The sequence below is a fragment of the Elephas maximus genome, chromosome X (genome assembly GCF_024166365.1).
Source record: "Elephas maximus indicus isolate mEleMax1 chromosome X, mEleMax1 primary haplotype, whole genome shotgun sequence".
Taxonomy (NCBI): domain Eukaryota; kingdom Metazoa; phylum Chordata; class Mammalia; order Proboscidea; family Elephantidae; genus Elephas; species Elephas maximus.
The window spans coordinates 102,553,635-102,580,308 of NC_064846.1; the positions used below are offsets into that span (position 1 = coordinate 102,553,635).

General features: G+C 39.3%; 1 protein-coding gene across 1 annotated transcript in view; it reads left to right on the plus strand.

The window, feature by feature from the left end:
* The window catches only part of OPHN1 (oligophrenin 1), a 562,106-nt gene that overhangs the window by 149,701 nt on the left and 385,731 nt on the right, over positions 1–26,674 (plus strand). The window contains exon 3 of the mRNA XM_049872355.1: positions 10,748–10,843. Coding sequence (XP_049728312.1) covers positions 10,748–10,843 — 96 coding nt within the window. The remainder of the gene's footprint in view (positions 1–10,747; positions 10,844–26,674) is intronic.

Consider the following 26,674-nt stretch of genomic DNA (forward strand, 5'->3'; position numbering starts at 1 on the left):
TATTTTTTATGTTTGTATTCTCCTGGTATATTGACCCTTTAATTTTTATATAGTTTTCTTCCTTACCCTTTGTGGTAGATTTAACTTTAAAATCTATTTTGTCAGAAATTAACGTTGCCACTCCTGCTCTTTTCTGATTGTCGTTTGCTTGATATGTATTTTTTCCATCCTTTGAGTTTTAGTTTGTTTGTATCTTTAAGTCTAAGGTGTGCCTCCTGTAGACAGCATGTAGACAAATTGTGTTTTTTAATCCTTTCTGCCACTCTCTGTCTCTTTATTGGTGTTTTTATTCCATTTACATTCAGCGTAATGCTGTCATTTTGATGTCTTTTTTTTGGTGTGTGTGTTGTTGATAGTTTCTTTGTTCCATTTACTTTTCTGTACTAAGTCATTTTCTTTATATATTTTCTTCATCTTTTTCATTGTTGATTTTGTATTTGCTGAGCATTATGTTTTTCTTGTGTTTTATTTTGATGTGTAGGATTGTTAGTTTCCTTTGTGGTTACCTTAATATTTACCTCAATTTTTCTAAGTTTATACCAATATTTTATTTCTTGATATCGCTTTGACTTCCTCTCCATATGAAAGTTCTATGACTACTTTATATTGTCCCCCTTTTTTGTTTTTAATGCTGTCATGGTTTACATATTGACATATCTGTTTCCCTATTTTCAGGTCTTTTAGTTTTGATTTACTTTTGTGACTTCCATATCTTGGGTCATATCTGGTTGTTTTGTCCTGTGTTCTAATTTTGGGTTGTTATCTGATATTATTGATTTTCTAACCAGAAGACTGCCTTTAGTATTTCTTGTACTTTTGGTTTGGTTTTTATGAATTCCCTAAACTTCTGTTTTTCTGGAAATGCCCTAATTTCGCCATCGTATTTGAGAGATAGTTTTGCTGGATATATAATTCTTGATTGGTAATTTTTTTCCTTCATGGCTATATATATGTCATCCTGTTGCCTTCTTACTTGCATGGTTTCTACTGAGTAGTCAGTTTGGTCTTATTGAGCTTCTTGGTTAGATATCTTCTGGTCTTTCATGACATCAGGAAAGTTTTCTGCCAATAAATCTTCAACAATTCTCCCTGTATTTCCAGTTATCCCCCCCTCTTCTGGTACTCCAATTGATTGTAGGTTATTCCTCTTGGTACAGTCCCACATACTTCTTAGGGTTTCTTCATTTTTTCAAATCCATTTATCTGATTTTTCCTCAAATAAATTGGTGTCAAGGGCTTTATCTTCATTCTCACTAATCCTGACTTCCATTGCCTCAATTCTGCTCTTACGACTTTCTGTGGAGTTAATTCTGAAATTTTATTGTTTATCTTTAGGTTTGTATTAGCTGTCTTTCTATAGATTCTTGTAGCCTTTTAAATTTGTTATTATGCTCTTGTATAACCTTCGTAAGTTTCTGCATTGCTTTGTCTGTGTTTTCCTTGGGTTGTTCTGTGTTTTGCGTGATTTCCTTCCAGATCTCTTTAAGAGCTCTGTATATTAATCTTTTGAATTCTACCTCTATTAATTCCAAGACCTTATCTTCCTCCGGGAGGTTTTTTGTTTCATTGTTTTGGTGGCTTGCTGAAGCTTTCATGGTCTGCCTCTTCATGTGTTTTGATATTGACTGTTGTCTCTGAGCCATCAATAAGTTATTAAATTTATTTATTTTATGTTTGCTTGCTGTGTCCTAACTTCTTGATTTGTTTATTTTTGATATGCCTACATAGGCTGATCGTTTGAGCTTCTTTATTGACATCTATGAAGCTATCACATCCTGTCATCAGGTGGATATAGCTGCTACTACATATGTGAGCCCAAGAGTCTGTTTAGTTTTTTTTGTGAGGATTCAGTTCAGGTATCCTGGTCGTGGGTCACTGAGTATGTGGTGTAGGCACTCACCTACAATCCTAGATGGGAAGGGCTATGTAGTGGTGATTCAAGGAAGCACAGGTATCTGCCTGCAGTAGAAGGTTTTGTGCTGAGCAATGTAGGGGGCTGATGGCTGCCCCCAAGTGCCTGGTTGGATGACGTGTCCCTGTTCCCTAGAGTGCATAGGTGAGTGTGTTTTGCTGCCGGGCTTTTGGCACGCAATGTGGTTGTATGTAAGGACTGGGAGGCACCACTTCTTCTCGGACATCTGTCACAGGTGGCTACGTGGAGTGAGTGGAGCCACCATTCCTCAGCCCCCTGATGTGGGTAAGTGAGGTCCCTGCTTAATTGATAGGGTGGTGTTAAGTGTCACAAATCTGCCACTCCCCCTTAGTTGTGACAGGTGAGAATTGGTTTCAGATAATGTACCCTGTTGTAGTATGCCAATGAGGGCCTACGCTGTTGACATGGGCCCACATAGGTCTAGGCAGGGGTGAAAGCATTAAAAGTCCATGGACTCCTTATGCCTGTGTCTGAGTTAAGGGGCTGTGCCTGCCCTGAGTTCCCAGCTTAGGGGACTTGGCAGATTATTTTTTTAGTTTGTCAAGTTGTTCACTTTCCATATACAGGAGAATGCCTTGGGGCATGTGACAGGTCCGAATTCTGGCCCATGGGGCACGGCAATTGCTGAAGCCAGACTGGGACCCAGAGCACAGCAGGGAACAGTCAGGAGAATGTGAGAGAGATACTTTGCAGTGAGGGAAGGATTTTTTTGATCCCTTGCTGTAGGCTAGACTCTTGCACTTACCTTTCGCAGATTCAATGTCACTTCTTCCTGGTTCTGGAGGCTTGTCCAGACTTTGTGCTGCTTGGTTTTTCCTGGTGTGGTAAATGTGTCCGAGTGCTATTGCTTGCCTCAACCCACACACACTGGCCCATGCAGCCTGCAGAGTGCCAGCAAGGTCTGGTCTGGTAAATCCTTGCCGCTTTTGAACTGTGTCTCCCTCCCCTGGCCATTCCGTCTGACTCCTCAACTTTGGCTTTGATGTTTAGGGCTCCTGGATTGTCATATGTAATGGATTCACTTGTTTTTTTGGGTCCTTGTTGTAAGAGGTACCACAGGACGCATCTGACTACTCCGCCATCTTGGCTTCGCCTCTGAAATGTTCTTTTTGTTGATGAATGCAAGCCATTCCTCCTCAAGGTGTCATTTCCATTATAGTAGATCACATGATTTTCTCATTCAAAATGGCCAATACCCGTCCATTTCAGCTCACTAATTTCTAGGATATAGGATATTGATGTTTATATGTTCTATATAATTTTTGGTGATTTGCAATTTTCCTAGGTTCATACTTCATACATTCCACATTCCTAGTATTAGTGGATGTTTGCAGCTGTTTCTTATCATTTTGAGTCATGTCACATCAGCAGTTAAAGGTCCTGAAAGCTTAACTTCATTCATGTCATTATGTTCGACTCTACCTTGAGGAGGCAGCTCTTCTCCGGTCATCTCTTAAGTGCCTTCCAACCTGAGGGGCTCATATTCTGGCACTATATCAGACAATATTCCGCTGCTATTCATAAGATTTTCAGTAGCTAATTCTTTTTAGAAGTAGATCACCAGGTCCTTCTTCCTAGTCTACCTTAGTCTGGAAGCTCATCTGAAACCTGTCTGCCATGGGTTACCCTGCTGGTGCTTGAATACTGGTGGCATAGCTTTCAGCATCACAGCAACATGCAAGCCCCCACAGTATGACAAACTGACAGACATATGGGAGCGTTAACATCACAGAGGTGCAATTTATATCACATAGGAAAATCACACCAGATGTCAAAATGGTGGACAATCACCCAATACTGGGAATCATGTCCTAGCCAAATTGATCCACATTTTCTAGGGATGCAATTCAATTCATAACATTCTACCCTTTGGCCCCCCCAAAGTTCATATCCTTTGCCATATGTAAAACACATTTACCCCAGTATATCAGTACAAAAGTCTTAAGTCAACTCCAAGTCTAAAATCCAGAAATTCCTCTTCTTCTGTGAAAGCTACAGTAAAAGTTATCTGCTTCCAAAGTACAATGGTGGAACAGGCACAAGGTAGACAATTCTATTACAGATTGGAGAAATTGGAGGAATAGAAGGGATAACAAGCACCAATTAAGTCAGTAGAATACATTACATTAGCCCTCAAGTCTTGAAAATAATTCTCTGTTCTCTGAGACCATTTAGGCAATGGACCTGCCCTCCTGACTTCAGGTGTTGGCCACACTCTCCGGATTCTGTGAGAGAATAAATTTCTTTTTGTTAAAGCCATCTACTTGTGGCATTTCTGTTATATCCTCACTAGATAACTAAGACAGAATTTGGTACCAAGAGTGAAGTGAAGCTGTGAGAAATACCTAAAATATGGAAGTGGTTTTGAAACTGTCAATGGATAGAGGCTGGAAGAGTTTTAAAGTGCCAAATAGGAAAAGCCTGGATTGCCTTGAAGAAACTGTTGATAGAATTAGGGACATCAAACACGATTCTAGTGAGGACTCAGAAGGATTTGAGGAAAGCTGTTATACTGGAGACTGTGCAGACTGTGAGAAGGAGAGAAATGGCAGCAGTAGAGAAACAACAGTAGGAGAACCAGGAGACCATCATGTGATGTCACTGGATCCGACCCATGGAGTGAGAGAGCTGAGTGCATTTGCGCAGAAGGCTTCCTGGCGAAGTGGGGTGCCTCCAGACCATTATCGGTCAAGCTTGGCTTGCCCACCCACAGAGCAAGAGAGCTGAGTGCCTTCCAGCTGAAGTTTACTGGCAGAGTGGGGTGCTTCCAGGTACTTACTGGTGGAACTAAAGAGCTTTGGAATACTTGCCCCAGTAGGGCAGATGTGGTCAACGATGCCTGAGAGACCAAGGAACCAGGAAGCAGAAGCTGAAGTGACAAGGAATAGAAGAAGCAGAGCTGTCTCAGTCTCAAAGGGTGTAGTCACCAGTCAGATGGACTAGGAGAATGGGACTGCCTATAGCTGAGGGAGCAGAGTTGCTGTCCTGGTGGGTCTGGAATGTGGTGCTGAAGCCCAGGACTGAGGGGCTTCCACTCAGAATCTGTTGAGTGTGACCATAGCTTTCTAGTAAGTTTTAAAATCAGGAAGTGTGAATCTTCCAACTTTATTCTGCTTTTTTTTTTTTCCCCAATAGTCTTGTGGCTATTCTGAGCCCTTCACATTTTCATATGTATTTTAGGGTCCTTGTCAATTTCTCGGAGCCCTGGTTGCACAGTGGTTAAGAGGTACTGCTGCCAACCAAAAGGTCAGCAGTTCCAATCCACCAGCCACTCCTTGGAAACCCTATGCGGCAGTTTTATTCTGTCCTATAGGGTCACCATGAATTGGAATCGACTTGATGACAACAGGTTTTTTTCAATTCTTGCAAAGAGGCAGCTGGAATTTTGTAGGGACTACATTGGGTCTGTAGATAAATTTGGGGTTTATTGTCATCTTACAAGTATTAAGTATTCTAATATATAAACATGGATGTCTTTCCATTTATTTAGCTGTTCTTTAGTTTCATTCGAAGATGCTTTGTAGTTTTCTGTGTACAAATCTTGCACTTTATTAAATTTATCCCTAATTATTTTTTCGAATCCATTATCAATGAAATTGTTTTCTTAATTAATTCTTGGATTGTTCATAGGTAATGTATGGAAATACAATTAACTTTTGCATATTAATCTTGAATACCATAACCTTGCTGGACTTGTTTATTAGTTCTAATAGTGTTTTTGAGGATTACTTAAAACTTTTATCTGCAAATACATATAGTTTTACTTCTTCCCTTCCAAAATGGATGTGTTTTATGTTCTTTCTTAAAAAATGTGGCTCGAATGTTGAATAGAAGTGGTTAGAGAAAATATCCTTGATCTTGTGAGAAAATATGCAGTCTTTCACAATTAAGTATGACGTCAGCTATTTTTTTTTTGTAGATGGCCTTTATCAGGTTGAAGATGTTCCTTTCTAGTTTGTTGAGTGTTTTTTATCATGATTGGGTGTTGGAGTCTGTCTTAAACTGGATTGTCTAGAGAAGCAAAACCAGTGAAGAGTATATTTTTATACACACACACACGCACGCGTGCACACACACACACACATCAAGGAAGTGGCTCACGTGGTTGTAGAGGCTGGTGAGTCCCAAGTCTGTAGGTCAGGCTGGAGGCTTCTCCTGACTCACATAGCTGCAGGGGCTGACTTACCTTTGATCAGCAGATCAGACAGCAGGCTGTTGGCTCACGGGCTATGGAGGCTGACGATACCCAAGATCAGTCAATACGGCAGGCCTCTGTCTCACGTCCCCGGGACCAGAGGTCAGATGATGATGAGCTGAATGCAGCATCCAGAGCAAGTGAAGGAGCTTTGCCAGAATATATATATTTTGGATGCAGGCCACACCCCCAAGGAAACTGCTCTTATAACTGATTGGCTGGTCACATCAGATCATATTTCATGGAGGATGACTACATTATTATATAACTGCCAACTTACATCTTTATATAACTGCCAAGCCACTGAGAGTCTTGATGAAGCCAAGTTGACACACAACCTTAACCATCACAGAGTCTGTCAAATGCTTTATCTGTATCTGTTGAGGTTATCATGCGTTTCGTTTCCTTTATTCTATTAATATGGTGTATTACATCATTTGATTTCCATGTGAAACTAACTTTGAATTCTTGGAAAAAATTTTACTTTGTTGTGGTGTATAATCCTTTTAGTATATTGCTAAGTTTGGTTTGCCAGTATTTTGTTGAGAATTTTTGCATCTATATTCATAGGAGATATTGGTCTCAGTTTTCTTTTCCTGTGATGTCTTCGTCTGGCCACATAGAATGAGTTCAGAAGTGTTCCTATTTCTTCTATTTTTTTGGAAGGATTTGTGAAGGATTTATGTTAATTCTTTAAATGTTTAGTAGGATTTTTCAGTGAAGCCATCCGGACTTGAAATTTTCTTTGTGGATAGTTTTTTGATTACTAATTTATTCTCTTATTATAAATCTAGTCACACTAATATTTCCTCTTGAGTCGCTTTAGGTAGTTTTCTATGTTTCTGAGAATTTGTCCCTCTAGGTTATCTAATTTATTGGCATACAGTTATTCATATTATTCCCTTATAGTCCTTTTTATTTCTGTAAGGTCTGTAATGATGTATCCTCTTTCATTCCTGACTTTAGTAATTTCAGTTTTCTTTCTTTTTTCTTGGTCAGTGTAGCTAAAGGATTGAAATTTTGTCAGTTTTCTTAAAGATCCAACATTGGTTTCATTTTTTTTCTCTCTTTTTTTTTTACTCTCAATTTCCTTTATTTTAACTCCAGCCTTTATTATCTCCTTCTTTCTGTTTGCTTTGTATTTACTTTGCTTTCTTTTTCTAGTTTCTGAGTTACAAAGTTAGGTTATTGCTTTAAAATTATTTTTTTTTAATATAAGAATTTGAAGATATAAATTTCCCTTTAAGCATTGTGTTAGCTGAATCTCAGAAGTTTAGGCATGTTGCATTTTTGTTTCTATTCATCTCAAAGTATTTTGTAATTTCTCTTATGATCTCTTCTTTGACCCTATGCTACTAAAGAGGCAAAGTGGGCAAATTTCACTTTCATTGCTAACTGTGTGGTAAGGTTCAGCATGAATCCAATTTCCAGCTGGAAATGGATCCCATCTTTACTCTCCCATGTCTCTATTATCCTCATCTCCAGCCAGTCTAAGTGGCACACTATCTCATTCTTAACTACCTGGGGCTAGGTCATCTTATCCCTGGCCATCTGGGGCCAGGTCATCTCACACTTGGCCAGCCTGAGCCAGGTGGAAGCAAACAATTTAGAAGGACTTTTTCCTTTAAATTGGCTACCTATGCTGTACTTCTCTGAATTACCCACCCTGAGCTAAGTCAGAGTGCACAAGTTAGTAGGACTCTGTCCTTTTGACTGCCAAATAGAAAGACACCAGCCCTTGCTGGCTCTTATTTCCCCTTGTGGGTTTGTTAATGCTCTAGAACAGCTTACAGAATCCACAGAGACTACCTATACTTACAGTTACCCATTTATTATAACCAGAAAGAATACAAAAATGAAGCAACAGATCAAGGGGGGTTTGGTATGGGTCCCAGCACAGGGCTTCCCTTGTCCCCAAGGATGCACCACCCTCCCAAAAGCAGATGTTCTTGCCAATCCAGGAAGTCCCTCAAACTTTTGTGTTGGGATTTTTTTTGGCTTAATTGCGTAGTCAAGATTGACTATGCATGATTGATTGCATCATGCTCCCCTCCCTTCCTGAGGTTAGTTGTCAGGTGTAGCCCCCACTCATTTGCCCATGTGTAAGGGTTGTTTTAGAAAACAAAGACACCTTGATTTCTGGGAAATTTCAAGGGCTATCTTTTAGGAACCAAAGACAAAGGCTTAATTGAATTCTTTGTATCTGCGACTCCTTAGTTATTTAGAAGTATGTTCTTAATTTTCACAAACTTGTAGTTTCCCAAAGTTCTATTTTTTAAAATTTTTTATTGGTTTCTAATTTCATCCCATTGTTGTCGGAGAACTTTTTTTTTTTTAATTTTTAGATTAGCATCTGGTGTATCCTGGAGAATATTCCTGTGTCCTTGAGAAGAATGCATATTCTAATGTTGTTAGGTGAAGCGTTCTATAGATGTCTGTTAGGTGTAGTTGTTTTATAGTGTTGTACTGGTCTTCTATATGAATGTTATATGTTATGAAAGCAAGAAGTTCTGGAAAGGGAAGAAGTTGGCAGAAATAATGAAAAGGAGAATGAATGCAATTCCTTTTCCTTTACTCTCTGCTATTCCTTAAAAATATAAATGCTGAAAATCATGTTTGTGCTCTCTGAAATGTTCAGATAATTCTAAAAGAGATGTGATTAATAGCTGCACCTCACTTGGCTTAAGTAAATTTAAGAAATCATGGTATGTGTTAAAAGGACAATGTAGTGAATATTTTTATTTAATTTCCCCAAAGTGAAACAGTACAGATGGGGAGTTTTGGGCTTTCCTTTTCTGCTGCTGAGTAAGGAGACCAGAGAAAAACAGCTGTTTTCCAGAAGTGGAGCCAGTTTTGTGTTCTCTTTGCTGATGAAATGTGGAAGGTTGGGAAGTGTGTTGATGCTTTTCTCCCACTTACGTGGCTCAGATTTAAAGTGGAAAATGTGGTTCTAAAGTGCAGAAATTTTGAGAAGCCATGGTAACCTTGTTTTCCATCCCCAATCTCTGTAAAACCTTTATTATTGTTACTTTTAATGATGTGCTCCAAGGCTCAAGGGTCTAAATATTGAAAATGAAATACTTCTGGAAATGGGGTATAGATAAGTAGATAATCTGTTCCAGCCTAATGCCTGAACGTATTTTATTATGTTTGTGCTTTTCAGTGGAAAGAAATAGTGCTGTTGCTTGCCTTGTGTCACATTCCCTTAGCCTGAGAGCAAAAACTCAGGCTCAGTAAGCCTGTATATCTGACAGATGTAAAGGTGGAGGGTGATGAAACTGGAGAAAAAAAAGAAATAGGAAAACAGAACCAAAAATTACTGACAATCTTGAGTTTCCCAGATGATGGTCTGTTGAGTTAGCTTATTTGGTAAGAACAAAGCAAAAAACAAAACAAAACAAAAAACAGACCCAAACCTGTTGCTGTTGAGTTGATTCTGATGTATAGTGACCCTATAGGACAGAGTAGAACTGCCCCATAGGTTTCCAAGAAGTGGCTGGTGGATTCGAACTGTTGACTTTTTTGGTTAGCAGCCAAGCTTGTAACCACTGTGCCACCAGGGCTCCTTGGTGAGAACAGTGCCCCTCAAACTTTAAGGAGCAGTTGAATGCTCTGGGGATCATATTAAAATGAAGTTTCTGATTCAGTAGGTCTGAGGTGGGGCCTGGGAGTTTGGGTTTCCATTAATCTTCCATATGATGCTGCTGCTGTTAGTCTGAAAACTAATCTTAGAGTAGCAAGGGTCTAGATGGGGTCACTGTGAGTTAGACTTGACTCCACAGCAACAAGTAGAATCTGTCTGGACCTCTTGGTGAAGGTCATATTTTGAAAAATTCAATAAATTTAATTTGTTAGTAGTATAGCAAAAATGTGATTTAAATTTTGTACCACTGCTAGACATTTATACAATAAAATTAAAAAAATGATTGGCCAAAAATAAAATCATAAGTCTGGCCATACCACCCTGAATTTTTCATTCATTGCTTCTGTAGCTTAGGTCCCTTGGTCATTCCTCTGTGAACAAGTTAATTTAGTTTTGTTCCCCAGCAAATGGCAGTATCCTAACCCAGGCTACCATCTGGTTCATGTGTAAAATGTCACCCTTGTTTTCATGGAAAAGCCCTAGAGGGGCAGACAGACCACCTGGCTTCTAGTTCCAACTCTGGGACTTACAGTTTCACGTCTGTAAAATGGAACTAACTGATTCTTCGTAGAGTGATTGTGAATATTTTTTCGGTGAGAGGTGAGAAAACAAATCATCCATTGCCCATGATGAGTGCTCAGTAAATACTTAATAATTCTCTTAAGAGTACAAACGAGCAGCATTAGGTTTTCCAGGTTTTTGGGTAGAACAAGTCAGAGAAGAAAACGTTGAGGATAAACTATGGTCCGTAACTTAGAAGAAGCTGTCCTCCCCTTCCTTTTTAATGTGTGGTATTTGTTGTTCAAACTTTCTTCTACTGAAGGTCTGATCTTTTATTTAACTTAATAAAATGCAAGCTGCTACCTCCTGGAAGCAGTTCTCTTTTTTGTTTTTCTCTCATCTTCCAAACAGAGATGAGAAAATTGGTCAAAGGACCGCCATGTTGATCATTTCTCCTGTTCCCCTTCCTTTGCAGATTACTCCTCTGCTGTTCAGAAATTTTCCCAGACTCTGCAGTCATTTCAGTTCGATTTCATTGGGGATACTCTGACTGACGATGAGATTAACATTGGTAAGTCTTCAGTTAAATGTGGTTATGTGACTTTTTTCTTAAAAATTATTATTGTGCTTTAGATGAAGCTTTACAGAACAAACTAGCTTCTCATTAGGCAATTAATACACATATTGCTTTGTGACATTGGTTACCAACCCCATGACATGTTAACACTTCCCTTTCTCGACCTTGGATTCTGTATTACCAGCTTTTCTGCCCTCTCCTGCTTTCTAGTACTTGCCCCTAGGCTGGTGTGCCCCTTTAGTCTCATTTTGTTTTATGGGCCTGTCTAATCTTTGGCTGAAGGGTGAACCTCAGGATTGACTTCATTACTGAGCTAAAAGGGTGTCCAGTGCCCATAGTTTCGGGGTTTCTCAAGTCTCTGTCAGGCCAGCAAGTCTGATCTTTTTTTGCGAGTTAGAATTCTGTTCTATATTTTTCTCCAGCTCTGTCTGGGACCCTCTATTGTGATCCCTGTCAGAGCAGTCAGTGGTGGCAGCTAGACACTGTCTAGTTGTGCTGGACTCAGTCTGGTGAAGGCTGTGGTAGTCGTGGTCCATTAGTGGTTGTGGGACTTTTGCGGCAGGCTGAAGACTGTACAGTCTCCTTGGTTTGTGGATACAGAGCACCTGGGCATCTTCATCTCCTGTGGTCAAGTGTCAAGCTCCTAGGAGGCTGCTTAAGAAGGAGGAGGCAATATTCCCTGCTAGTTCAGCTTCCTCCTCAGATAAAAGCAATCAAAGTATATTCCTTAAGTCTCTACTTAAGGCTTTGATTCCGTTAGTCTTCAGGGGAACTTTTCTATAAAGAATATAATACGTGAAAAGAGATATTTTCATAAAGGACAAAATAAGAAGTACTTAAAAAAATTATTTTTCAACGTGTTTGATAGTGAGATTTTTCTAAAGAACAATTTCCCCTGCAATGTTTAAAATTATTGTGTATGTATATGCAACTTTTCAGGCCACAGGAGGTTTGCCATCTTCCGTGGGAAATGAAAATAAATTGCTCTATTAGTTGTGTGATCTTGGACAAGATATTTTCCTTCTCTAAGTCTCAGTTTGGAAACCCTGGTGGCATAGTGGTTAAGTGGTACAGCTGCTAACCAAAGGGTAGGCAGTTCGAATCCGCCAGGCGCTCCTTGGAGACTCTATGGGGCAGTTCTACTCTGTCCAATAGGGTTGCTATGAGTCGGAATCAACTCGATGGCACTGGGTATGGTTTTTTGGTTTTGAGTCTCAGTTTCGTCCTCTGCAAAATGGGGTTCATTTATCTTTCAAGGATGTTATGAGGAGATCAAGCAGGGAAGTGAAAAGAACGATGTGTTCGTGTTAGTTGTTAAGAAGTTAAGACAGGGGTCCACAAACTATGACTCTTCGGCGAAATCCAACTTGCCACCTCTTTTCATAAATAAAATTTTGTTGGAACACAACCATGCTCTTGTTTATGTGTTGTCTATGGCTGCCTTCACAGTACAAAAGCAGAGCTGAGTAGTAGTGACAGAGATCAAGGTTAGGTCCTTACTACTCTGAGAAAAGACAGATTCCCGTAAGTTTTGCTTTAACCTTGAAAAACTTAGTGATAACCTGGTAGGTTTCAGTGGAGAACTTCAAATTTTAACCCTGAGTTTCAGTCTTGTCATCACCACAGCAGTTGGCTGTTGTGTGAAGCGTATGCTTCTCTCTGTGCATCTGACTTGCCACCTCTTCCCTGGGAGGTAGCACCCATTGAGTTTTAGCAGGTTGTTTGTCCGTGGCTGGGGAAAGAAAAAACAGTCTAAATCTCAAACTGTAAGTCAGATTTCCACTTCAGTTATCCTAGTGTATCTGAAGAAATTCCTTAATGGACCAAGCGGATTGATTTGAGGGAACTTGCAGGTAAAAAGTTCCATCAGCCACCCATCACTACTTTCTGAGAGCACAGGGCTCAGATTCAACACTGTCTGTACCCCTTTTTGCTCAACATGAATTTTAATCATTGCCGAACAACTCAAAGGCAATCATAAACCTACTAAATGTGGCAAAGCAGAGTCTAAGAATTAGTCCCTCCAGGAGTCTTGTTGGAGATCAAGAATCTTGAAAGAGAGATGAAAAGAAAATAGAAAAAATATTATTAATAGAAAAAGAATTATTAATGTTAAAAAAAGATTGAAGTGCAAGGGTAACCTGTCCAATGGATTCCAAACGGTCTGTGGAGGAAAATCTTTTGGTTATGGGGCACCACTCATGGAGGCACCACTCATGGAGTTTCTTAAAGCTCTTGAGCTAGGATGTTGATACTCTAGGTGGTATTGTCTACAGTCTTGGTTACTTCTCATATAAGGGCATGCATGAACTTCCTTAGTGATCCAGGTAGCAGCTTATTTAGGGAGAATTCCAGCCCAATACATGGTCTGCTGTGGCAGTGAGATCTTTGAGGTTTGTATCCTCATGCAGCTTTAACTTGCAGAGACTCTTCATATTCTAAGATAAAGGGCCAGCTGTAAGGCAACCTAGAGTCTTTAAAAAAATTTTTTTTATTGTGCTTTAAGTGAAAGTTTACAAATCAAGTGAGTCTCTCACACAAAAACTTATATACACCCTGCCACATACTCCCAATTGCTCTCCCCCTAATGAGACAGCACACTCCCTCCCACCACTCTCTCTTTTTGTGTCCATTTTGCCAGCTTCTAACACCCTCTACGCTGATGTCTCCCTTCCAGGGAGGAGATGCCAACATAGTCTCAAGTGTCCACCTGAAACAAGAAGCTCACTCTTTACCAGCATCCTCTGCAACCCATAGTCCAGTCCAATCCATGTCTGAAGAGCTGGCTTCAGGAATGGTTCCTGTCCTGGGCCAACAGAAGGTCTGGGGACCATGACCACTAGGGTCTGGTCTTTTTACGAGAATTTGGGGTCTGCATCCCACTGCTCTCCTGCTCCCTCAGGGGTTCTCTGTTGTGCTCCCTGTCAGGGCAGTCATCGTTGTAGCTGGGCACCATCTAGTTCTTCTGGTCTCAGGCTGATGTAGTCTCTAGTTTATGTGGCCCTTTCTGTGCCTTGGGCTCATAATTACCTGTGTCCTTGGTATTCTTCATTATCCTTTGGTCCAGGTGGGTTGAGACCAATTGATGCATCTTAGGTGGCCATTTGCTAGTGTTTAAGACCCCAGATGCCACTTTTCAAAGTGGGATACAGAATGTTTTCTTAATAGATTTTATTATGCCAATTGACTTAGATGTCCCCTGAAACCATAGTCCCCAAATCCCCGCCCCTGCTACGCTGGCCTTCAAAGCATTCAGTTTATTCAGGAAACTTCTTTGCTTTTGATGTAGTCCGGTTGTGCTGACCTCCCTGTATTGTGCGTTCTTTCCCATCTCCTAAAGTAGTTCTTATCTACTACCTAAGTAGTAAATACCTCTCTACCATGCTTACTCCCTCCCCCGTCTCGTAACCATGAAAGAATATTTTCTTCTCTGTTTAAACTATTTCTTGAGTTCTTATAATAGTGGTCTTATATAATATTTGTCCTTTTGCAGTTGACTAATTTCACTCAGCATAATGGCTTCCAGATTCCTCCATGTTATGAAATGTTTCATGGATTCATCACAGTTCTTTATCGATATATAGTATTCCATTGTGTGAATATACCCATTCATATATCCATTCATCCTTTGATTGGCACCTTGGTTGCTTCCACCTTTTCGTTGTTGTAAACAGTGCTGCAATAAACATGGGTGTGCATATATCTGTTCGCGTAAAGGCTCTTATTTCTCTAGGATATATTCCAAAGAGTGGGATTGCTGGATCATATGGTAGTTCTATTTCTAGCTTTTTAAGGAAGTGGTTGTACCAATTTAAATTCCCACCAGCAGTGTATAAGTGTTCCAGACTCTCTACAACCTCTCCAACATTGATTATTTTGTGTTTTTTGGATTAATGCCAGCCTCATTGGAGTGAGGTGGAATCTCATTGTAGTTTTGATTTGCATTTCTCTAATGGCTAATGATCGTGACCATTTCCTCATGTATCTGTTAGCTACCTGAATGTCTTCTTTAGTGAAGTGTCTGTTCATCTCTTTTGCCCATTTTTTAATTGGGTTATTTGTCTTTTTGTAGTTTAGTTTTTGCAGTATCATGTAGATTTTGGAGATCAGGTGCTGATCGGAAATGTCATAGCAAAAAACTTTTTCCCAGTCTGTAAGTAATCTTTTTACTTTTTTGGTGAAGTCTTTGGATGAGCATAGGTGTTCGATTTTTAGGAGCTCCCAGTTATCTTGTTTTTTTATTCTGCATTGTTAGTAATATTTTGTATACTGTTTATGCCATGTATTAGGGCTTCTAACCTTGTCCCTATTTTTACTTCCTTGATGTTTATCATTTTACATTTTATACTTAGGTCTTTGATCCATTTTAAGCTCTTTTTTCATGGCGTGAGGTATGGGTTTTGTTTCGTATTTTCCAGATGGGTATCCAATTATGCCAGCACCATTTGTTAAAAAGACTGTCTTTTCCCCCATTTAACTGCTTTAGGGCCTTTGTCAAATATCAGCTGCTCATATGTGGGTGGATTTATGTCTGGATTTTCAATTCTGTTACATTGGTCTGTGTATCTGTTGTACCAGTACCAGCGTGTTTTCACTACTGTGGCGGTATTGTAGGTTCTAAAATCAGGTAGTGTGAGGCCTCCCATTTTGTTCTTCTTTTTCAGTAATGCTTTTATTATCTGGGGACTCTTTCTGTTCCATATTAAGTTGGTGATTTGTTTCTCCATCTCATTAAAAAATGTTGTTGGAATTTGGATTGGAATTGCATTTAATCTATAGATCACTCTTGGTAGAATAGATATTTTTATAATGTTGTCTTCCTATCCTTGAGCAAGGTATGTTTTTCCAGTTAATGTAGGTCTCTTTTGATTTCCTGCAGAAGTGTTTTGTAGTTTTCTTTGTATAAGTCTGTCACATCTCTGGTATGATTTATTCCTAAGTATTTAATCTTTTTGAGGGCTACTGTAAATGGTATTGATTTGATGGTTTCCTCTTCAATGTTCTTTTTGTTGGTGTAGAGGAGTCCAACTGGTTTTTGTATCTTTTTCTCGTATTCCAATACTCTGCTGAACTCTTATTAGTTTCAGTAGTTTTCTTGAGGATTCCTTAGGGTTTTCTGTGTATAAGATCATTTCATCTGCAAGTAGAGATACTTTTTCTTCTTCCTTGCAAATCTACATGCCCTTTATTTCTTTATCTAGCCTAATTGCTGTGGCTAGGACCTCCACCACAATGGTGGTGATAAAGGGTATCCTTGTCTGCTTCCTGACTGATCTCAGGGAGAATGCTTTCAGGCTCTCTCCATTTCAGATGATGTTGGCTGTTGGCTTTGTATAAGTGCCCTGTATTATCTTGAGGAATTTTCCTTCTATTCCTATTTTGCTGAGAGTTTTTATCATGAATGGGTGTTGAACTTTGTCAAATGCCTTTTCGGCATCAATTGATAAAATCATGGGATTCTTGTCTCTTGTTTTATTTATATAATGGATGACGTTAATTGTTTTTCTAATGTTGAACCATCCCTGCATACCTGGTATGAATCTCACTTGGTCTTTATTAATTATTTTTTTTGATACGTTGTTGAATTCTATAGGCTAGAATTTTGTTGAGGATTTTTACATCTGAGTTCATAAGGGATATAGATCTATAATTTTTTTTTGTGTGTGTGTCTTTACCTGGTTTTGGCATCAGGGATATGCTGTCTTCATAGAATGAGTTTGGGAGTGTTCCACCTTTTCTATGGTCTAAAATACCTTTAGTAGTAACTGTGTTAACTCTTCTGTGAAAGTTTGGCAGTACTCTGCAGTGAAGTCATCAGGGCCAGCCAGGGCTTTTTATTGTTGGGAGTTTTTTGATTACCATTTTAATCTCTTCTTTTGTCATGGGTCTATTTAGTTGTTCTACCTCTGTTTGGGTTAGTTTAGGTAGGTAGTGTGTTTCTAGGAATTCATCCTTCTATGTTTTCAAATTTGTTAGAGTGTGGTTTTTCATAGTAATCTGATATGATTCTTTTAATTTCAGTTTGGCCTGTTGTAATATTGCCCATCTCCTTTCTTATTTGGTTATTTGTTTCTGCTTCAGTTTATCTTTTTTACCTTGGCCAGTGGTTTATCAATTTTGTTGATTTTTTTCAAAGAACCAGCTTTTGGTCTTGTTCATTCTTTCAATTGTTTTTCTGTTTTCTATTTCATTTAGTTCTGCTCTGATTTTTATTATTTGTTTTCTTCTGGTGCCTGAGGTTTTCTGTTGTTGCTCTCCTTCTGTTTGTTCAAGTTGTGGGAATAATTCTTTGATTTTGGTTTTTCTTTTTGGATAAGTGTGCATTTAATGATATAAATTGTCCTCTGAGCGGTGCTTTTGCTGTGTCCCAAAAGTTCTGGTAGGAAGTGTTTTCATTCTCACTGGATTCTATGAATTTCTTCAATCCATCCTTAATGTCTTCCATAATGCAGTCTTTTTTTGAGCAGGGTATTGTTCATTTTCCAAGTGTTTGGTTTCTTTTCCCTGCTTTTTCTGTTAGTGATTTCAACTTTTATGGCTTTATGGTCAGAGAAGATGCTTTGTAATATTTCAATGTTTTGGATTCTGCTTAAGGCTTGTTTTATGACCTAATGTGTGGTCTATTGTAGAGAATGTTCCATGTTCACTAGAAAAGAAAGTATACTTGACTGCTGTTGGATGGAGTGTTCTGTATATGTCTATGAGGTCAAGTTGGTTTATTGTGGCATTTAGATTTTCCCTGTTTTATTGAGCTTTTTTTCTGGATGTCCTGTCCTTCACGAAAAGTGGTGTATTGAAGTCTCCTACTGTAATTGTGGAGCTATCTATCCCAGGTTTCAATGCTGATAGAGTTTGTTTTATGACTCTTGCAGCCCTGTGCATAAATATTTAATATGGTTATATCTTCTTGATATATTGTCCCTTTAATCATTATATAATGTCCTTCCTTATGCTGCTTGATGGATTAACTTTAAAGTCTGTTTTGTCAGAAATTAATATTGCCACTCATGCTCTTTTTTGATTGTTGTTTGCTTGATATAATTTTGTTCCATCTTTTGCGTTTTAGTTTGTTTTTGTCTTTAAGGTGTTTCTCTTGTATGCAGCATATAGACAGATCGTGGTTTTTAATGCATTCTGCTACTCTCTGTCTCTTTATTGTGCATTTAGCCCACTTACATTCATTGTAATTATGAATAGGTATGAATTTAGTGCTATCATTTTGATGTCTTTTTTTGTGTGTTGATAGTTTCTTTTTCCCACTTAATTTTATGTGCTGAGTAGATTATCTTTATATATTATACTTTCCTCATATTTGTTGTTGTTGATTTTGTTTCTGCTGAGTCTCTATTTTTTTCTTGTATTTTATTTTGATGTGTAGAGTAGTTTTTCTCTTTTGTGGTTACCTTACTATTTACTCCTATTTTTCTAAATTCAAAGCTAACTTTTATTTCTTTGTATCACCTTGTCTTCCTCTGCATATCGAAGATCTATGACTACATTTCTCAGTCCCTCTTTATTATTTTAATGTTTTCTTCTTTTACATCCTAACAACAATGTTTCCCTGTTTTGAGCGTTTTTTAATCTTGATTTATTTTTGTGATTTCCCTGTCTGGGTTGACTTCTGATTGCTCTGCTCAGTATTCTAGTGTTGAGTTGTTACCTGATATTATTGATTTTCTAACCAAAGAACTCCCTTTAGTATTTCTCGTAGTTTTGGTTTGGCTTTTACGAATTCCCTAAATTTCTGTTTATCTGGAAATGTCCTAATTTCACCTTCATATTTGAGAGACAGTTTTGCTGGATTTAAGATTCTTCATTGGCCATTTCTTTCCTTTAGTTTTGTATATGTCGTGCCATTGCCTTTTTGCCTGCATAATTTCTGCCTAGTCGTCCGAGTTTATTCTTATTGACTCTCCCTTGTAGGTGACTTTTCATTTATCCCTAACTGCCATTAAAATTCTCTCTTTATCTTTGGTTTTGGCAAGTTTGATTATAATATGTCTTGGTGACTTTCTTTTAATATCTAGCTTACGTGCAGTTAGGTGAGCATCTTGGGTAGATACCTTCTCATCTGTCACGATATCAGGGAAGTTTTCTGCCAACAAATCTTCAACAATTCTATGTTATCCCTCCCTGTGCTGGTACTCCAATCACTCGTAGGTTATTTCTCTTGATAGAGCCCCACATGATTCTTGAGGTTACTTCATTTTATAAAATTCTTTTATCTGATTTTTCTTCAAATATATTAGTGCGAAGTGCTTTGTCTTCAAATTCAGAAATTCTGCCTTCCACTTGCTCAGTTCTGGTCCTCTGACTTTCTATTGAGCTGTCTACTTCTGTAATTTCATTGTTAATCTTCCAAATTTCTGATTGCTGTCTGTCTATGGATTTTTCCTGCTGATTAAACTTTTCATTATGTTCCAGAATGAGGTTTTGAATTTCTTCAACTGCTTTATCTGTGTGTCCCTTGGCTTGTTCTGCATATTGCCTCATTTCCTTCTTGAAGTCTTCAAGGCTTCTGTATATTAATCTTTTGTATTCTGCCTCTGGTAATTCCAGGAAGGTACTTTCATCTAGAAGATCGCTTGATTCTTTCTTTTGAGAGCTTGTTGAGGTGATTGTGGTCTGTTTCTTTATGTGACTTGATATTGACTGTTGTCTCCGATCTTATATAATTTATTGTATTAGTTTATTTTATGTTTGCTTACTGTGTCATAGCTTTTTTTCTTTGTTTTGTTTTGATATAGCCACGTGGGTTGCTTGAGTCAGCTAGCTTAATTATTTTTGCCTTTGGATCTCTGACGTCCTGTCCCCGGATGGGTAGAGATGTTATCAGGTATATCAGTGAAGGAGTCCATTCACTTGTATGAATTCAGCTCATGTGTCAAGGTAACTGATCATCAAGTGTGTGATACAAGCTCTTTCCCGTAGTCTTAGAGAGGCAGGGGTCATTGGTGTAGCTACTGGTCTCTGGTTGCAGCAGGGGGTCACACTCTGAACAAGGCAGGGGCTTGAAATTGTCCCCTATGTTTCTCTGAGGAAAGTGTGTCCCAGTTCCCTAGAGTGTACAGGTGGTTGTGTTCTGCAGACGGACCATGGGCACCCAAAATTTTGGTTATAAGTACTGGGAGGTACCAGTTATCCTTGGACCCCTGTCATGGGTGGCTTGGTGACCTGAGTGGAGCCACCAGTCTTTAGGCCCTGATGTGCGTAGGTGAGGACTCTCTTTAATTAGAAAGCAATTTCAAACATCAAACAACCACCACTGTGCCGTAAAGCTGAAATGGTTGGAGTCTGCCAACAAGGGCCTATTCCCTTGAAGTAGGACCACAGAGGTGCATGCAGAGGTGAAAGGTACTGAAAGTCCGTGTACCTTTTATGCCTGGACAGGAGCCGCTTTTGTCTTGAGCTCCCGTAGTTAGTGGAGCTGGCAAATTATCTTTCCCCCCATTTGCAAATTTTTTCCTTCTCCAATCCCGGGAGAATGGCTCTAGGTGCTCAACAAGGTGTATCTCAGGCCCAGGGAAATCAGCCACTGAAGCTGGCTTGGAAGCAGGGCGGGGCGGGGTGGGGGTATGTGGTAAAATACAAGCGAGTACTTAGCTTTTTTTTTTATTTTATTGAGCTTCAAGTGAACGTTTACAAATCAAGTCAGTCTGTCACATATAAGTTTACATACATGTTACTCCGTACTCCCACTTGCTTTCCCCCTAATGAGTCAGCCCTTCCAGTCTCTCCTTTCTTGACAATTTTGTCAGCTTCCCACTCTCTCTATCCTCCCCTCCCCCCTCCAGACAGGAGATGCCAACACAATCTCAAGTGTCCACCTGATATAATTAGCTCACTCTTCATCAGCATCTCTCTCCCACCCACTGTCCAGTCCCTTTCATGTCTGATGAGTTGTCTTCGGGGATGGTTCCTGTCCTGTGCCACCAGAAGGTCTGGGGACTATGGCCGCCGGGATTCCTCTAGTCTCAGTCAGACCATTAAGTATGGTCTTTTTATGAGAATTTGGGGTCTGCATCCCACTAATCTCCTGCTCCCTCAGGGGTTCTCTGTTGTGCTCCCTGTCAGGGCAGTCATCGGTTGTAGCCAGGCACCATCTAGTTCTTCTGGTCTCAGGCTTTTGTGTAGTATTCCATTGTGTGAATATACCACAATTTATTTACCCATTCATCCATTGATGGACACCTTGGTTGCTTCCAGCTTTTTGCTATTGTAAACAGAGCTGTAATAAACATGTTCATGTAAAGGCTCTTATTTCTCTAGGGTATATTCTGAGGAGTGGGATTTCTGGGTGGTATGGTAGTTGTATTTCCAACTTTTTAAGAAAACGCCAGATAGATTTCCAAAGTGGTTGTACCATTTTACATTCCCACCAGCAGTGTATAAGAGTTCCAATCTCTCCGCAGCCTCTCCAACATTTATTATTTTGTGTTTTTTGGATTAATGCCAGCCTTGTTGGAGTGAGATGGAATCTCATCGTAGTTTTAATTTGCATTTCTCTAATTTTTTAATGGCTAATGATCGAGAGCATTTTCTCATGTATCTGTTAGCTGCCTGAACATCTTCTTTAGTGAAGTGCGTGTTCATATCCTTTGCCCACTTCTTGATTGGGCTGTTTGTCTTTTTGTGGTTGAGTTTTGACAGAATCATGTAGATTTTAGAGATCAGGCACTGGTCTGAGATGTCATAGCTGAAAATTCTTTCCCAGTCTGTAGGTGGTCTTTTTACTCTTTTGGTGAAGTCTTTAGATGAGCATAGGTGTTTGATTTTTAGGAGCTCCCAGTTATTGGGTTTCTCTTCGTCATTTTTGGTAATGTTTTTTATTCTGTTTATGCCTTGTATTAGGGCTCCTAGGGTTGTCCCTATTTTTTCTTTGATGATCTTTATCGTTTTAGTCTTTATGTTTAGGTCTTTGATCCACTTGGAGTTAGTTTTTGTGCATGGTGTGAGGTATGGGTCCTGTTTCATTTTTTTTGCAAATGGATATCCAGTTATGCCAGCGCCATTTGTTAAAAAGACTATCTTTTCCCGAATTAACTGACACTGGACCTTTGTCAAATATCAGCTGCTCATACGTGCCCAGATATAAATCTGGGAAGTACTTAGCTTTTGCCGAGAGTGCCGTTCTTCTCTGGTTCCAGAGGTGTGAGTAGGCTGTGTGGCTGGCTGCTTCTCCCTGAGGAAACAGCAGCCAAAGGCTAGTACCAGCCTGTTTATGTCGCTTCCGGGAATGGTGTCTGGGAGTGCCCCCGGATTCAGGTCCAGTACCTCCTCTCAATTTCTGAACCGTCTTTTCCTCCCTGTGCCCGTCGCTTCGTTTTCTGAGCTTGCCTTTGATGTTCAGTGCTCCTAGCTTGTCATAAATTAACTTGTTTCGTATTTTTTTCCTGGTCTTTGTTGTAAGAGGACTCGTCGGAAGCGTCTGTCTGTCCGGCCATGTTGGCTCCACCTTCCACAACCTAGGGTCTTGACAGGATCTGGACAGTTAGGGTTTATTTCTCAGCATTTTGGAGCCAGACAGGAGGTAGAAACTTTCGAAAAGTGAATTTGATTTTTAGGGTTCCTTCATTTTTTAAAAATTATCCTATTTTATATTTTTGTCAAATGTATGGATACCAAGTGCTTTATGTTCGATCTCACCAATTCTGCCTTACACTTGCCTAGTTCTTCTCCTCTGACTTTCTATTGTGTTGTCTAATTCCGTAATTTTATTGTTAATCTTCTGATTTTCTGATTGCTGTCTTTTTATATATTCTTGTAGCTTATTAAAGTTTTCATTATGTTCTTGAATTACCTTTTTAATTTCTTTGATTGCTTTAATCTGTGTGTTCCTTGCCTTGTTCTGCATATTGCCTGTTGTTCTTCCTGATCTCGTTCCTCATGTCTGGAAGACTTCTGTATATTAGTCTTCTGTATTCTGCATCCGGTAATTCCAGGAAGGCACCTTCTTCCAGGAGATCCCTTGATTCTTTTTTTGGGAGCTTTTTGAAGTGATCATCATCTGCTTCTTAATGTGATTTGATATTGACTGTTATCTCTGAGCCATCTATAGGTTATTGTATTAGTTTATTTTATTTTTGTGTACTGTATTCTAGCTTTGTTTTGTTTTGATATGTCCACATAGGTTGTTTAAGCTAGCTTGATTATTTTTGCCTTCGAAGCTCTAATGTCCTGTCACCAGATGGCTAGAGCTGTTATCAGGTATATGAGCCTAGGAGTCCGTTTGCTTTTTTTGTGTGTATTCAGCCCCATTGTCCAGGTGGTTGGTCATGAATTGTGCGGTAAAGGCTCTGTCCTACAGTCTTAGAGGGGCATGGGTGATTGGTGTGAGTTCCGGTATCTGGTTGCAGCAGGGCGTCATCTTCTGAATAAGGCAGGGGGCTGACAAATATTCCTCGAGTGTCTCTGAGGAAGGTATGTCCCTTTTTCCCTAGAGCGCACAAATGGGTGTTTTCTGCATATGGGCTACGGGCATCCAATGCTTTTGGTTGTAAGGACTGGGAGGTACCAGTTATCCTTGGACCCCTGTTGCAGGTGGTTTGGTTACCTGAATGGAGTCTTTGGTCTCCTGGTTTGGGTAGGTGAGGACACTGTTTAATCGGCAAAGTGGTGTCAAACATCAAACACCCACCTCTCTACTGCAGAGGTGTAACAGTTGCAATCCAACAACAAGGGCCTATTCTCTTGAAATAGGCCCACGCGGGTCCATGCAGGGGGTAAAGTTATTCAAAGTCCATGATCCATTTATGCCTGGACAGTAGCCGCTTCTATCCCGATCCCCCTGGGTTATTGGAGCTAGCAGATTATCTTTTCCTGTAATTGTGAATTTATTCCTTCTTGAAGGCCAGGAAAATGGCTCAGGATACTCAGCAGGACCTATCTCAGGCCCAGGGAAGTGAAGAGCTACTGAATCCTGCTTGGGGCCTCAGGGCATGGTACAATATACGCATGAACTTAGCTTTTGCCGAGAGTGCTGTTCTCCTCTGGTTCCGGAGGTGTGAGTAGGCTCTATGGCTGGCTGTTTCTCCCTGAGGAAACTGCAGCTGAACGCTACCAGCAGCCCACCGCTGTCGCTCCAGGTCATGGTGCCTGAGGGTTCCCAGTGATTCAGGTCTGGCAACTCCTCTGTGCTTCTGAACCATCTCTTCCTCCCCCTGCCAGTCAGTCCGTATTCTAATTTTGCCTTTGATGTTCAGGGCTCCTAGCTTGTCATAAGTATAATCGTTTCACTTGTTTTTTTTGGTCTTTGTTGGAAGAGGGCTCACTGGAAGTGTCTTACTATTTCTCCATCTTGGCTCCCTGGAAAAGTTAATTTGGATAGTTATCGCCAGATATTGAAAGAAACTGAAAGAACTGAAAATTTGGTTAGGATTGACAATTTTGGTGAGGTTACAGGATCCTGTCCAATTTACAAATAGATATCAAAACTGTTTTTCCATAGGTGGGGTAGTAAGTCAATTAAATCTCTCCCAGACAAGCATACCCATCAGTTACCTAAACTTTATAAGAAAGATGGAAAATAGCTCAAAAATAATGAGCAGGGATAGATTCCAGAACCTGGGAGGGTGTGTTACAGACAATGCATAGTTTTCCTTTGAAACACAAAATTTCTCTCTATAGTAGCCCCCCTTTTAATCAAAGATAAAATTATTTCTTGATCTTGAAATATGGCTGGTCTTTATTAGTTTTAGTCTTATTTAAATAAGTGCAGCATGAATGGTAATTTATCACGTGGATGGAAAGCTTGCTTTGTTGGAAGTTTTCATAAGGAATTTCAGATTGGAATTGTAAAAGTCTTTTGAGGCTAGAAAGCCAAACTTAGAACTCCTTATCAGATTTCACCTGGAGTACCTATGAATTTGAGCTAATTCCTCTTATCTTGAGGTCGCACAAATATCGTAAAGTTTCTGGACATGCCAGGTAGTGACCTTCTTTACTCACCTGTAAGGCTGAGAGCCCTGTAAACCGGTTCTCTTAGTTATCTAGGGCTGGTATAACAGAAATACCACAAGTAGATGGCTTTAACAAAGATAAATTTATTCTCTGATGGTCTAGGAGGTTAGAAGTCCAAATTCAGGGTGCCAGCTCCAGGGGAAGGCTTTCTGTCTCTTTTGGCTCTGGAGGAAGTTCCTTGTCATCATTTTTCCCCTGGTATAGGAGCTTTTCTGTGGTTCCAAAGGATGCTTCTACTCTCAGCACTGCTTTCTTGGTGGTATGAGGTCCTCCTGTCTCTCTGCTTGCTTCTCTCTTTTATATCTCAAAAGAGATTGACTTAAAATACAACCTAATCTTGTGGATTGAGTTCTGCCTCATTAACATAACTACATCTAATCCTGCCTCATTAACATCATAGAGGTAGGATTTACAACACATAGGAAAATTGCCTCAGATGACAAAATGGTGGACATTCACACAAGGGTGGAAATCATGGCCTAGCCAAGTTGATACACATCTGTCAGGGATTCGATTCAATCCATGATAACCGGGTATCAGGCCAGTTTTCCCAAGAGCCTCTTGAAAGCATTGACTCCATAAAATTAACCTTTACTCCTTACAAGTCATTCGATATGCATTTTTCTCACATACGACATTTCAGTCATGGCCTCAGTTATAAAACCAATAGTCAAAAAGAGTTCCCAAATCTTGAAGGAGATTTGGAAGGGAGAATAGGATATTATTTACAAATGTTTCATTTCAGTGTGCAAAGTATAGTCTATAAATTGTTATGAGTTATAGATCCCTTAAGAGAAAAAGAGAAAGGCTTCCTTACATATTCAGAAAATAGAACATTAAAACATCAACAGTATTTCCAAGCAAACCCACAGCCACCCCTCACCAGTTCATTCAGTCCTATGTAAATAATCCTTTTTCACTCAACCTTAGGTTGGCAGTGTTATGAACTCATTTGCTTCTCGGGTAAAGTTCTCAGAATTCTGATTCAGTTCACTGGTACAGTCTTGAAGTTCTTTAACTGATGCCATTAGAAGTCTGTACTTAAAAGTGCCTGGCATAGTCCTTTTTTATAAGGTTCTGAGGAAACCCACCTTTGTTGAATATGAATTAGTCTGGCCTATAACTGGTGCAAGTGTTTTCAGGGAAGCATCCTATTAAAACAATGTCAAAAAACTATCTGTAGATGACAAAGACCTTAAAACGGCAGTGATTAATTTCAAAAGTGAAAGATCTGATGAGAGTTTATTACCAGAATAATGCAGCTGAGAAGGAAATTTGGTTATCTGTGATGTGCAAAAAAAGATAAAGTTAATAAAAAATATTAACAAAAATATCTGTAAACGTAATGACTAATGCTACTTTTAAAAAAAGAGTGGATATTACATCTGATTTGTAAGGATGGATAAACATAATCTTTACAGAGAAAAAAAAGAACGTCAGCTATGACATATAATAATCTTGACGTAAAATGCCAAGAATATACCAGGAATATAGTTAGAATATATCAAGAATATGAGGGAAAGAGATTCAGTAATATTGAGTTTGTCCTAAATATTTATACATTAATAAAACTCCATAAGTAAGTGATGTAAATTCCCATTGAAAACCATAGATATAGAAGATGTGAGATTAAATTAAAAAAGTAAAGTCATAACCAAGTTAACATTTTAAAAAGTAGCCACATTATGACTTATAAACTATACTCCTGTTGTCTAATACTAGACAAGGCAGCTCCAGAACTCTGACAAATAGAAACATATCATGAATAACCAGGGAATTGATGATTCCCTAGGAACATCCTGTACAGTATACAATTGCTGAAATATGTATATTAATGACAATTTACCCATACACATTTTACCTAGA